Source organism: Podarcis raffonei, chromosome 4 (assembly GCF_027172205.1).
Source record: "Podarcis raffonei isolate rPodRaf1 chromosome 4, rPodRaf1.pri, whole genome shotgun sequence".
NCBI classification, from domain to species: Eukaryota; Metazoa; Chordata; class Lepidosauria; order Squamata; family Lacertidae; genus Podarcis; species Podarcis raffonei.
This window is the reverse complement of record NC_070605.1, coordinates 68,119,647-68,133,657: the sequence shown is the minus strand read 5'-3', so window position 1 is coordinate 68,133,657 and position 14,011 is coordinate 68,119,647. Positions and strand designations below refer to the sequence as shown.

Genomic DNA, 14,011 nt, shown 5'->3' with positions numbered 1-14,011 from the left:
GGCACTCACAGGCACAACGTTGGCCATTACTGTTCTATATCAACATTACTGTGCAAGTAAAAGGGCAACATTGATCCCAGCCTTAGGCAGGGAGTTCCTTGAGTGACCCGTCCTGACCCTGCATAGATTAGAAGAGATTTCAGAATTCCAGAAGATGGGGACAACCTTCAAGGGTGTGTGTAAGGATGTGAACAGATGCTAGGAGAGGATATTATTTAGATATTATCCTTCCTTCCTCACACTTGTGAGTTCAGCACAGTGCATCCCTTTGAAGCTTTAAAAGCTATCCCACAGTGTGGGTGCTCATGTAACTGTGCTGACTTGATATGTGAACTTAGATATCATGCATGAACTGAACACAATGGAATTTAGGCTCAGTTTAAGAACGTTAAAAAATGAAAGTGTGGAATTCTTTAGTACTTTAGAACAAGTGTTCACTATGATCTTCCTGTTACATAAGCAAGCAAAATAACCGAACAAAGTTCAGAGGGCAATGATATACATTAAAGTTAAAACAATCCAAAGTGTCAAATTCTGTCATCCGACTTGAACAGAGAACTTATTCAAGGGACCATTGATCAAAGCAAGTTCAAGATCTCTCATAATATTTTAAACAATACAGTCCAGTGTGTTTTCATGCTTAACTTTAAAAGCGTATTATGACTCACTACATTGTAAGAAAAGAATCAGTTGTGTGATAGTTCACATACAAAAACCACAGACTTTTTTTTAAAAAAAAAAAATGCTTGGTTCCCTTAGTTTATCATTCAAATGAGATCTGAAACAAACAAACAAAAAGACAATAAAGTTTCAAGAACAATGGATTATTTATTTAGGTAAAGAGAGATAGCAATTAATATTTTTAAGTTCATCAGGGGGAAAGTATGCATATGAAAAGAAAGGATTTAAGCATGGACTGGACCAAAGGATCCCACAATTAAAATGTAGCCAACTATAATGACCAATACTAATCACATTTGACCATTACTGTGTCTCACAAAGGGTTTTTAATCCTGCCTGGACAAAATGTACAGTTGAATAGGAAGAAAGAGGGCTGCTTTTCTTTCAGGATTTGCCTCCAGCTGTTCAGAAGAAGAAAGCAGAGTTTAAACACAAACAGATTTGTCTTTCTTTTCCCATTTCAAATCGTAGGTTGGAGCCCTAACTCCAGGTAGTTAAAAGTATGCTGTTCATGGAGTTTGTAACTAACATAACTTTTCAACAGTAGCAGTGTGGCCAAAGGTCTATCTAGTTGATTTTCTTGAAGTTACCTTTTCAAAAGTTTGCTGAAAAAATGTGTGTCATCTTCTCTCTCAAACAAAAAGTGGCATTAGTCTTCCGAGAAGAGACGGAGATGCAGAGAGCTGATGTTTGTATAATCAACTTTTCTTTAGTATTCTCCAGCTATGTCCTTTAAAAGTGGGGGGAGGAACTGGTCTGCTCATTTCCTCTTCTCTTATGAAAACCCCAGTGTTCAAGACCCATTCAGCTTAGTCGGTCTCACGCCAAGGAATCTGGCTACAAGATTGTTTCTCAGGCATGTAACAGGGTTTAGACTGAAAAGGGAGGGGTTGGGATGGAAGTTAGTAACACATGGACAGTTAACAAGCAGCCAGATCCAACTATTCCTCTGGCACAAGATCTTCCTAAGCCTGCTTTAGAGGGAGGAGCTCTGTTGTACAATCCTCTGTCAGCAGAAGGTATTTGCATGCACAAGGCAGGTTTGCCAGTGTGTCTATTGACACCAACGAGGTATATAACAAAACATCCTTCTCTTGAAATTTCCAAGTCATTTTTGCTTTTAGCATGGCATTCATACCTAAATTCTGCTTTTCATCCAAACCACTGGGAGGCACAGCAAAAGTCTACAAGGAACAACTGAGGTACAGCTCTGAAGTCTGGATGTTCCTTCAGCAGCAGTTCAGGGGAACTGCTGGGCAATGCAGTAACTTGAAAAGGGTTGCCTGCCCTCGACTCAAAGGCTACAATAACCCCAAAAGGGTATGGTGGCTTTCCTGATCTAGTATTCAAACAAACAAGCACGAGAGTCAGAAAATCCATCTGATGTAGTTAAGTCTATAAGCCAGTTAGGAAATTTCCTAATAATTCAAAATCTATCAAGAGGTAAACCAAGTGTCTGCACAGCTACCAAAAGCATGAGGACCTGTCTGGAAATGAAGCTCCTGTTGAGGTGGCTAGTCTAATCCAGAGTGCTTTGAGAATGTCTTCACAACTCAAACTGCATTCTGAGGACCTGTTTAAAGATGGACAGAGTTCAGAGTCCTTTCCCCCCACCTCAATTGGTAACATCAGGCGTCAAGTAACTACTTACCCTAACTGGGCAGTTCCTGTTAGTTTGCTCATTCCTTAATGTGGTTTACTGATCAAAGCTTGTTCAGGTTCTCATTAATTATTGGCATCAATTATGCCAGCTAAGCATTGGTATTAGAAAACAGTATCTTATCCAACTCTCACCCCTCACTTCCCTGAGGTTCCCTAGTGAAATCTATCCAACTCCGTTTGCACCAGAAGGGCAAGTCAATAGCCCAGGTAGATAAGAATATTGGAAAGAGTGTGACTTCTATAAGTTAGCTGCTGGGTGAAGTGCATTCAGAGCCCCATCGGGAGGAACACTGTTAGTTGCCCTTGTGTTACAGAGGCCTGATTGGAGTCCAAAGGAAGTTGGGTATTTAATGCCACCAGTCCTGTGCTGTGGAAGGAACATTCTTTCAGCAGAGATTTAGCAGGCAAAACCGCTTGCCTTTCAGGTGTATCTTGAATGCCCTTTCATGCCAAGAAGCCTTAACAGGTGTTTAAATTGATTAACAAGTCACTTTAATGATTTGTATTGTTTACAATGGCATTTTATGTTTTACAGCTGTACACTACCACCACCCATATTTTACGATATGGCTGTATAGAATAAACAAATGTTCTGATCGCAACTAACACTTTCAGGCAGGATGGAACATTTACAAACGTTTTAGAGTGGCCTTTGAGAAAGGAATAACTTGCTGTTTTAAAACAAAGATCAAGACTGTTGCTTTAACAGCCCTGGCCAAAGCAACATTGTTTCTGGATGCTTCCAATCCTGCTCTGGGCAGCAGTCCTTTTGCTTATCTTCTTCACATGCTTGCTATTGCAAGCAAGACTCCAGTCTTGCCCTACAGTAGGTCACTGTCCCCAAATGCTGCTTATCAAGCCTAAAACTGTCTAAACAACACTAAGTCTCCGGGTCCAAATATCTGATGGTACACTTAACAGAACTGATCATACAGTATAAGGTTTCTTCTTTTTTATCCTTTGTTGTTATCATGTTAAAACAACAGAAATGTAAACATACCCCCACCCCAGTTTAAGAGTCCATATCTTATTTAATTAGCTAAAAACATGGGAGAAGAGGAATGTTTTTTGCCTGGCATATAAAGTTATGTAGCAAAGGTGCCAGATGAGCCTCCCTGGGGGGGAGCATTCCACAAATGGGGAGCCACCACAGAAAAGGCCCATTCTCATGTTGCCACCTCCAGAACTCTCATGGAGAAGGAACACAAAGGAGAGCCTCCGATGACGAGCACATGGTCGGGGTTGGTTCATATGGGTAGAGGCAGTCCTTGAGATATTGCGGTCCTGAGCCATTTAAGACTTTATAGGTCAAAACCAGCACTTTGAATTGCAGCAATCTAACCTAGAAGTTACCAGAGCATATACAACAGAAGTTAGGCTATCTCTATTCACATAGGGGTGCAACTGGGTCGTCATTTGAAGCTGATGAAAGATACCCTGTGCCACTGAAGCCACCTGAGCCTTAGGTGACGCAAAAAATCGAAAAGTACCTGTTCCTTCAGAGAGTGTGTGTGTAACCCCATCAAGAACAGGCAACCCCCCATCCACCACGTTCTAGGGAACTGCCCACTAAAAGTGCCTCTGTCTTATCTAGATTGAGCTTCAGTTTGTTGGCTCTCATCCCGTCTGTTACTGAGGCTAGACCTCAGTCTAGCACATTTACTGCCACACCTGCAGATGTAAAGGAGAATTAGAGCTCTGGGTCATCAGCATATTGCTGACAATATACTCCAAAACTCTGAATGACCCCACTAATGGTTTCATGTAGATGCTGTACAACATGAGGGATAAAACTGAACAATAGGGCCAAATAGCACTCCCAAGCATCACCTTCTGGAAACAACTATCCAAGTAAGACTTGGAGAGTCACTCCAAAAGGATACCGTAGCCAATGGCATTGAAAGCTGCTGAGAGGTTGGAATGAACAGGGACATATTTCCCCCCCCCTCTCTCCCAAAAGGGGTCATCATACAGGGCAACCCAAGCAGTTTCTGTGCCAAAACAGGGCCTAACCCCCAATTGAAATAGATCTTAAAAATCTGTTTCCTCCAGGAGCACCTGAATATGACCCTTTCCCAAGAAAGGGAGATTGCCAACTGGCTGGCAATGATTTTTCTAATCTGGAGAGGGTTCTCCCCCCCTTATCAATGTTATAATACAGTGGTACCTCAGGTTAAGTACTTAATTGGTTCCGGAGGACCACACTTAACTTGAAACTGTTCTCAACCTGAAGCACCACTTTAGCTAATGGGGCCTCCTGCTGCCGCTGTGCTGCCGGAGCATGATTTCTGTTCTCATCCTGAAGCAAAGTTCTTAACCTGAAGCACTATTTCTGGGTTAGCGGAGTCTGTAACCTGAGGTACCACTGTATTACTTTAAAAACATCCTTTTTTACCACAAGTAATATTAAACATATAAATTGAAAACAAAGATATCTAAGATTCAATATCAGAACTAATGGCAACAATAATCAGGAAACATTTCATATCTCTCTCTAACTCTTGCTTATCATTGTGATTGTACTCTTTATGGTCCTCTCCTCCCCCTTCCACATTTTAATCAATATTCTTCAATACTGCCCTAGTCTCATGATTTAATTTAGTCAGTCAATAAACGTTTAAAGTCTTAATGTTTTACTGCATTGATGAATCTCAGTAGAAGAATGGCCCACCAAATTCCATAACAGTTAATCAGTTTCAAGTCATGTGTAGAAGCAATTAAGTAGATAGCACAGGATGCCAATAAAAAAATCATTCTGGAACCTTAATGGTTTGGCTACCATTTCAATTGCCAATCTTTCAATCTTAGGACTAAGAGGCGCGTATCCTTGGATAGGGTGCAGTTGCTTAGCAGACCTGACCCGCTTCTGTAGAATGAGTTCAATGTTTAATTTTGCTTCTCAACTCTTAAGCACGCAGCTCGATGAGACCTGTATCCAAGTTTATGTTTAGTGGCCCATTTCTGCTGCAAAGAGGCAAAACAATACCGATTGCTTGCAACCATATTTGATGAATGGGCAGAAACTAGTTTCAAAACTGTTTAGCGTGCTTTTAAAAAAGAAGTACATCGTATCATTTTGGAATTGAGAAATGAACCGCGTGCACCCACATACACAAACAAAGCCAGTCTGTTTGAGCTCTTGTGCAAAATAAACTTCTGTGCACCCAACAAATGTATCCAATACCTGGATACATACATGTATCCATATCCACACTGCTCATCCAGGCCTGTTTGAACAGGCTGAATAAGTTTTTTTATGTGCGAAAATCCACACACACATACACCCGCCCAGAAGCACTAAATTGTCTATAACCAAATCTGGATCAAGGCCAACACAAGTAGATTAATATAAATGGCACTTTCCCCATCAACTTCATTGGAGTGGAGAGTGAACTCCCTATTTGTCAAGGTTAAAAGGGACAGTTCTTCTTCTGCCTGCCCTTACTCCCTTCTTTCAAAGTTAAGCAAGCACTGCAATTCAGGAGCCTAGTCTTCATTCCCAATGTATAAGGAATTGTGGAAACCATAAAGCAGTTTGAGAATGTCAGCTAATTTGATGCTGTACATCCGCTTTGGCCAACCAAGACCATATAGACATATAATTTAAACTAAAACCAGATGCACGGTACAAACATCTGGATACTAACATAGGGATATGAGCTGATAAACAGCAGTCTTGCTCCGATAACCTTCGTTGGGTCATATAAAGTCTAAAACTGAGCAACTTGGTCTTCTTTATCTGAAGCGTCAGCATTTTATAAAACTTCTGCTCTACCCAGGAGCCAAAGGAATTCATTTTAACCTCCCAAACCAAAAAAGCTTATTGGAAGCAAACTATACAATAGATAGTCTGAGATCCATCTGTGTGCTGAATTTCAATTATTCCAATTGTTATGAGAACCAAAATATCCTGCACATATTAAAAGTTTATAATTCCAAAATAGGGTCCCCCCTCAATTGTATCTGCAAAGACACAATGACAACCACAATCAAACAAGAACTCTGAATAAGCCCTTCTGATTTCAGCTTTTATATCTTTTTAAAAAACTTACTGCTCTTATAAGTATTGCCACACTCCAGAAATCCCCTTAAAATTGGTCACAATTGCGTTCACAGTTGATTTTTTTTTCTGCACATGTTTAGCTAGATCTTGCCTCTTTTTTCTTTTTCGAGCAGCCAGTGTTAAAGACCTTCCCTAAACAAATAATTTTTTCTGCATAAATTCCTGTTAGGACACCTATGAAGTTTTGGTCATAAAAAACACACTGTGAATATACTCTACCACAATGGGAAAAAACTTTATTGGCTATTTCTCCTGCCACTTCAGTGTTATCTCTAACCTACAATTTCTCTACCTACTCTTCCTGATCAGTATGCCACACTTTCTCTACCTCTGCCCACCCCACCCCCCTGCAATAACGGGCCCTCACTAAATAAGGACTTCCTGCAATTAATTCAAGTCAGTCACCACACCTTCCATATGCCATAGCATACTATTCATTTGATGACCACATAAGCAAAGCAGTGCCTCAGGAGTGCATTAGTACATTTATGCTGACTGTAAAATTATTACACGTGTCACAAAGAACTGATACTGTGCTTAATTCTCACAACTTCATCCAAAAAATAAATCCCCGAGACTACTTTTTTTTAAGCAGTCTACAGCTGGAATGCATTAGTGAAATCTTTGCCATATACTTTTAGCCATCGAGACTGAACTCCAGTGCATCGTTATTTCAATAACTCAAAAGAGCTTTAAAAGTAGTTAAATACCTTTTGGGGGGATATGTAAAGTAAAAGGAGATGTAAAGAAGGGAAGGTTGTCATTTGCACAAAGATCGGGCAAAACCTTTCCCACAAGGACACCCGCTCGGTCCATGACTTTCAGAGTAGATCTATTGATTGTGTTTAATGAAGCAGGCTTTAAAGTCATGCAAGCCTAAACGAAGACACAAGCCGGGACTTATGACTTATAGCCAAGTATAAATTCTCAGTTGGGCTGGGTGGACACACTTAATTCATAAAAGCGAACACTGTGGCCAAGATCTCAAAAAGGTGAAACTGTTTGCTTATGCCTTTCCTCTAACCATCCCTTTCCAAAATCCAGCTCCAACCCACCAGAGGCAGATTAGATCTTATTTGCTACAATTTAAAAAAGGGACACAGTAAGCGTGTGAGAGTCCATGATCTATATGCAGGGCAGTATTGCCGTTTTAAAGTCATGTTACAGTTTTGAAGTCATGTACCAAAACAAAGCATGCATCTTAAGCTTGCTCCTGCACACTGCTTTGTGTCTGGTCAGAAGCTCTAACAGAGCAGACAAAACTCCACTGCAGGGTGATCTGTAGCCAGCGGGGCTCTAACCTTACTGCAAAGTTAAAGGGAGAAGAGGGAGCCTTCCTGGGATCTCAGGGCTCCCTCGGCTGCATTTCGTCGCTTCCCCTTCCCTCCTCCCAGCATCCCGAGGAAGACCCTGGGATCTCAAAGGGCAAAGCGACTCCCAACTTCTTCCCAATGCTCAGCACCTCTCTCCCGCCTCCCCAAAGAAAGACCCGCGCGCATAAGAGCATGTGCAGAGTGCCTCTCCCATCCCAGCCAGTATCTGCAATAAGAGGAAAGGAGGCTTCTCCAGAGGGTAAAATGCAGGGGCGCTTCAGAGTTGGAGGTTCCCTCTGCTGCAAAAATTACCCAAGTTTGGGTCCCGCCCCCCTCACACCCGCCTGAAGGGGCTGAGGGGAAGGCAGTTCAAAGCCCGGTGCCGTTTTCAAGACAAGAAGCGAAGCAGCCCTTCTCTTACCCATGGCGTCTGGCAGGCGTGCAGGTGGCTCGGCTGGCGGCGGCAGTGGCGACTTCCCCGCTTGTCCTTCAAGGCTGGCTTTTCCCCGGCTGGCTGCGAGGAGACGAGCAAACTCCTCCCGGCGGCGTCCTCTCTCGGAACAGGCGCCTCAGCTGCTGCTCCTCCGCGCGCCGCTCCCGCCCTGGATGCGCTCTCCCGCCTGCTTGGCCGAAGGGGGCGGGGCCTGCGCGGAGCCGCCTCCGAGAGGAGACCCCGCCGCGGGTCGCCAGGCCGGGGAGGCTGGAAGCTCCGCGGAGGCAGCTCTTCGCCTCGGACGCCTTTCTGAGGGGGGCAGCAAGGCAGGGCGAGGAAACTTCAGGTGCCTGGAGGTTCCCGGGCATTGTGTGGCTCTCTACATGCGCCTTGAAACCAATTCTCTCTCCCAGGGGAAGGATATCTCTCGAGTAACACCATTGGGGCTCTAAGGAATACACGCTTGTAGTGGTGCGCGTGCGCCCTCAGGTGCGCCCGGAGATACGAAGGCGCCTTCTATTGAGCCGGCCCCTTGGCCCATCTAGCTCGGTTTCTAGATGGCACCTGGAACCTTCTCCGCGCCCAACAGAGGCTCCACCAATGAGCTACGACCTTCAGTGTTGTTGTTGTTTAGTCGTGTCCGACTCTTCCTGACCCCATGGGCCAGAGCACGCCAGGCACTTCTGTCTTCCACTGCCTCCCGCAGTTTGGTCAAACACATTTTGGTAGCTTCGAGGACACTGTCCAACCATCTCGTCCTCTCTCGTCCCCTTCTCCTTGTGCCCTCCATCTTTCCCAACACCAGGGTCTTTTCCAGGGAGTCTTCTCTTCTCATGAGGTGGCCAAAGTATTGGAGCCTCAGCTTCACGATCTGTCCTTCCAGTGAGCACTCGGGGCTGATTTCCTTAAGAATGGATAGGTTTGATCTTCTTGCAGTCCATGGGACTCTCAAGAGTCTCCTCCAGCACCATATTTCAAAAGCACCAATTCTTCGGCGATCAGCCTTCTTTATGGTCCAGCTCTCACTTCCATACATCACTACTGGGAAAACCATAGCTTTAACTATATGGACCTTTGTTGGCAAGGTGATGTCTCTGCTTTTTAAGATGCTGTCTAGGTTTGTCATTGCTTTTCTCCCAAGAAGCAGGCGTCTTTTAATTTCGTGACTGCTGTCACCATCTGCAGTGATCATGGAGCCCAAGAAAGTAAAATCTCTCACTGCCTCCATTTCTTCCCCTTCTATTTGCCAGGAGGTGATGGGACCAGTGGCCATAGATCTTAGTTGAAATACCTAATGAACAGGGTTTGGCCAAAGGTCCCTCAGGTGCAGAGATGTGTCCTCCCTCCACCTGCAGCTTCTCCCATCTCTAGGCTTGGAAAAAATTCTGTGCTGGTTAAATGTCTGTTTGTCAGTACTTCAATTATAAAAAAGCACAGGAGAGCAGCTAGGGGAAGTGTATCCCTTGAAGAAATTGCATCTATTGTAATGGGGTGCAGTGGTTGGAGATTATCAGCACTGGAGATGGGCAGTTGAGGAGACTGAAGTTCATAATCCCCACTTGCCCATAGAGTTTACCTTGGGTGAGCTAACCCTACTTTACCAGGATGTGAGGCTACAAAGGGTGAGAGGAGAACCATGGACAACCTTGGAGGAAAGGCAGAATATAACAGTAATATCATAAATGGGGTATTTGGTACACCACTGTCAGACCGAGAAATACGAAGCAAACTAGGAAGTCCCATCTGCACGTTACAATGTGACCCAGCATCATACCATTTTAAACAGGCATGATGGCTTCCTCCAAAGAATCCTGGGAATTCTGGTTTCTTAAGGGTGAAGAGAGTTATTAGGAAACCGCACCTATTTCCCGCATTGTTGTTGTTTAGTCATTTAGTCGTGTCCGACTCTTCGTGACCCCATGGACCAGAGCACACCAGGCACTCCTGTCTTCCACTGCCTCCCGCAGTTTGGTCAAACTCATGCTGGTAGCTTCGAGAACACTGTCCAACCATCTCGTCCTCTGTCGTCCCCTTCTCCTTCTGCCCTCCATCTTTCCCAACATCAGGGTCTTTTCCAGGGAGTCTTCTCTTCTCATGAGGTGGCCAAAGTATTGGAGCCTCAGCTTCACGATCTGTCCTTCCAATGAGCACTCAGGGCTGATTTTCTGAAGAATGGATAGGTTTGATCTTCTTGCAGTCCATGGGACTCTCAAGAGTCTCCTCCAGCACCATAATTCAAAAGCATCAATTCTTCGGCGATCAGCCTTCTTTATGGTCCAGCTCTCACTTCCATACATCATAGAGCTACAATATTCAGAGTGCATTAACAGTCAGTCCCTCTTCCTAGGGAACTCTGAGAATTATGAACGCCTAACAACTCTCAGTAGAAATGTTGACAAGCTAATGTGCTAAATTATAGTACCAAACCAGTTCAAACCAGCTGGCACAGATTCTCCAATTAATATAGAAAAAAATCTACTGTTTGATCTTATGGCCTTTCAAGTAAAGGCAAAAATTCCAGTCAGTGACTAAGATGGATGTCTAAATGATGCTGCTAGGCTGGGGTCACCGATTCACCTTTTATTATTTTAGACCGCATGGGGAGAAATCGTTCACATGCTGTTACACACACAAATTGTTATGTTTGCTTTGATAGTCAGAACACATTTTATTTTATTTTACCTTTTTAGATCATTGTTCACACTGTGGGTGATAATAGTCCTGAAGTTTCTACACCTGAATGTATGATTTCCAATTACATTTTTCAGCTATTATGGTCTATTATTGTGTGTGTGTGCCATATCATAATATCAATTCAGATTATCGAGAGTGCCAGGGAAAGAGCAAGCCATCTTTGAGATTGATATTTACAAGGTTATTCCATTATGTTCCGAAAATTATCACTGCTGAGCTGAGCACTCGGGGAAAACTGGAAATAATGATCATAGATAGTGAAAGTGCACGATTCTTAACCAGATGTTAGCTTCATAGTGTATAAGAAGCAAAAAACAACAACCCCTGCAGGCAAAGGAATGCTGTGTTCTGTACAATTAGGAAAAAAGTAGCTCATTTTATATGGTTCATTGATTAATTTTATGGGGAGGCCAATGGAGCATGCAAGTTATTAAACAGAAGTGTGGTCCAGATCTTATAGCTATCACTACACAGGCATCTTTACCTATTATTTAAAACATTCATAAAAATGGGTGATGGAGCAAAGTGGCTTTTAATGTGATTAAATTGAAAAGTCTTACTGTAGTTCTTTGGAAGATCATATGCTGGAATGGGTGTTGTGATTTCAAAATGGATTAAAATGAAATAAAAAAATTATTTATTTAATACATTTGTTTACGGTAATTCCCCTCAATATAAGTATTTCCAGCAATAAAACAGAACAACAAAAACCCCCAAGCAATATTGACTCAGAGAATGAAACAGCAGCTAGAACCATTAAGACCAGTTAAAAGTATAGTGTGAGAAAATGGGGGTTGGTCTAAACAGCATTTGGGGTTGCACTAAATGTTGGGGTTTTGTTAAAGCACCATCCAAAATCTTGTGACTCTGATAGTAGAAAGAAACTGCTAAAGCAGTCAAAGTGAATGGATATGCTTCGAGTGGCAGATTTCTTCTCTTTGGGAATATGTGTCTTTGCATAAGTAAGAACATGGTCAAGTAGAGGTGATGTGTTTCCACAGAAACAAATGGTGCTTCCAGGCAGATGTTTATTGAGGAATTGGTCATATCCATGCACGTGTTTAATGCATTGTCCACATGATGCTGTTGTCATCAAAATGCCAGTCTGTACTTTTTAATATACATTTAACCCAAATTTCCTCTTATGATGGAAAATCAATTAAGGAAAAAAGAACCCATTATACACCCACAATTAGTGCATTTTTTTGGTTGTTGGTGGAGGGAAGTTGGTCCTGTCTGTGAGCACAACCTAGCCATTTGTTTCCAGTAGCCTGAAGTATAAGAACCTGTTTATTTCCGATTACCACATGCTGAAGGCACATTTCAATTTCTGCAATGCAGTTCAAAGGAGCTGTTTTCTTAAGATCTCAACATGGCAGACTATGTTGGAGACAGCAATTGCAGTGCTTACATTGAGGCTTATTGACGGAAGGGGCCAGAATACACAGCATGGAAGCATTCCATCAAGGACCACCTACCAGTGTTGATGGGAAACACTTGCATAGTTATGAAAAGCAGAAGACTTAAACTGTGTATGTGAACCCTTATGTTCCAATCACATGCACAGAAAATCAGATCTCAAATTACTTATTTGAGAAATCTAGGTCCTAGCTTTAGAACCTCTGGAAGGACATATCTTTCTCCCCTTTCTTCCTTGGATGGAGCTGGTATTGTCATAGTGCTGGTGGAAAAACAACAACCCAATAGGCTGGGGTGGAGAGAAGGTAAGACCATAAGAAGGATCGTGTTGGATCAGACCAAAGACCCACCTACTCCGGCATCCTGTTCTCACAGTGGCTAAGTAGATGCCCAGGGGAACCTTGCAAGCAGTAATATTCTCCAGACTTATGACCCCAGTAACTAGCATTCAGGGTCATCCTGGCTCTGGCAGTGGAAGCAGCCATTGATAGCCTTGTTCTCCATTAATTTACCTAATCCTCTTTTAATAACGTCCAAGTTGTCCATCGCTGCCTCATCTTTATGGGAATAAATTACACAGAGGAATAAGAACATTTTATTTATATGTATTTTCTCACACATCTCTTCCAGAAACATGCTTTTTTTAACCTCTTAAAAGGGATGAATAAAGAACAGCTGTTCAAATATATATTGTTGTTCAACAAGCAAAGAGACTTCCAAGTTTCAATAATAAAAAGCAAAAGCAGGGTTAGTGGAGCTCATTGTGGTACTGCCCACCTCTGAAGCGAAAATCTCTCAACGCTGAATAAAGAAATCTAGAAGTATCAGGATTTCTCTTATAAGAAATAAATCTGGCCTTGTCCTCCATTATTTTATTGTTCATCTGCTCTGGATTTACAGTTTTTGTATTTTAAAATTCAGTGGTGGTTGGTGCCCACGGGAACTGGTTGGGCAGAAGACAGGAAAACAAACCATAGGTGGAATCAGAGCCAATGACAGGAAGAGCAAACCAATTTTAGTTTTGTCTCCATCCTCCTCTCTGCTGAGTCCCGAAAGGGCATCACTGAGGCTGAGGAGGAGAAGGTTGATAGGCAGTGCCCTCCCATTGGTTGTAAGGCAGCAGGAAGGTGGGGGTGGTTTTTTCTATGGAAATTAAAGCTGTTGCTTTGAGTTGCCTTTGGCAAGAAAAAGTGGTCCCTCAATTTAATAAGTTGTTATTATTATTATTTGTGTTCTGGCATATGTCATTTGGACTGTTCTAATGGAGCTCACATAACTGAGATTTCTTTTTAATTCTAGCCTTATAATTTGTTACACAGCAAGGTTTAAGCTGCGCATATAACATTAATTTAACTTCTGGTTAAGCTTCATAATCACAAGGGTGGTTCCCTTCACACCACAGTTGTTACGCCTACACAACCATCTCCCATGAGGCATTCAACATGAACACCACAACAGGATTTGGAATGGCAACTGCAGCTTGCTGCAAACAAGCCCTCTGTAGCCCACAGTTTTGCAGTCGACTTAAATTTTAAAACTGAAGTGGAGACCCATCAGATGGAAAGTGGACTGTCTACACCCTTTCCAGCAGAGCCCTGTACCCATGCTAGCTTCATGCATTGGCAGCTGTCCTTCCTTTGCAGTTCATTCATTCATTCATTCATTCACTTACTTATTTACTTGTATGTATTTGTGCCCTACCTTTCCTCCAAAGAAGTCAAGTGTGTACACGAGTTTCCTCCCTCC

General features: G+C 42.7%; 1 protein-coding gene across 2 annotated transcripts in view; it reads right to left on the bottom strand.

The window, feature by feature from the left end:
• GPM6B (glycoprotein M6B) overlaps positions 1–8,318 on the bottom strand; it is a 105,129-nt gene extending 96,811 nt beyond the window's left edge. Inside the window, exon 1 of one of the 2 annotated variants that reach the window (XM_053387216.1) lies at positions 8,141–8,318. In XM_053387216.1, coding sequence (XP_053243191.1) covers positions 8,141–8,144 — 4 coding nt within the window. In that variant the 5' untranslated portion in view covers positions 8,145–8,318. The remainder of the gene's footprint in view (positions 1–8,140) is intronic. The other variant, XM_053387218.1, reaches the window with a different exon arrangement.
• Positions 8,319–14,011: the final 5,693 nt, after the last annotated feature.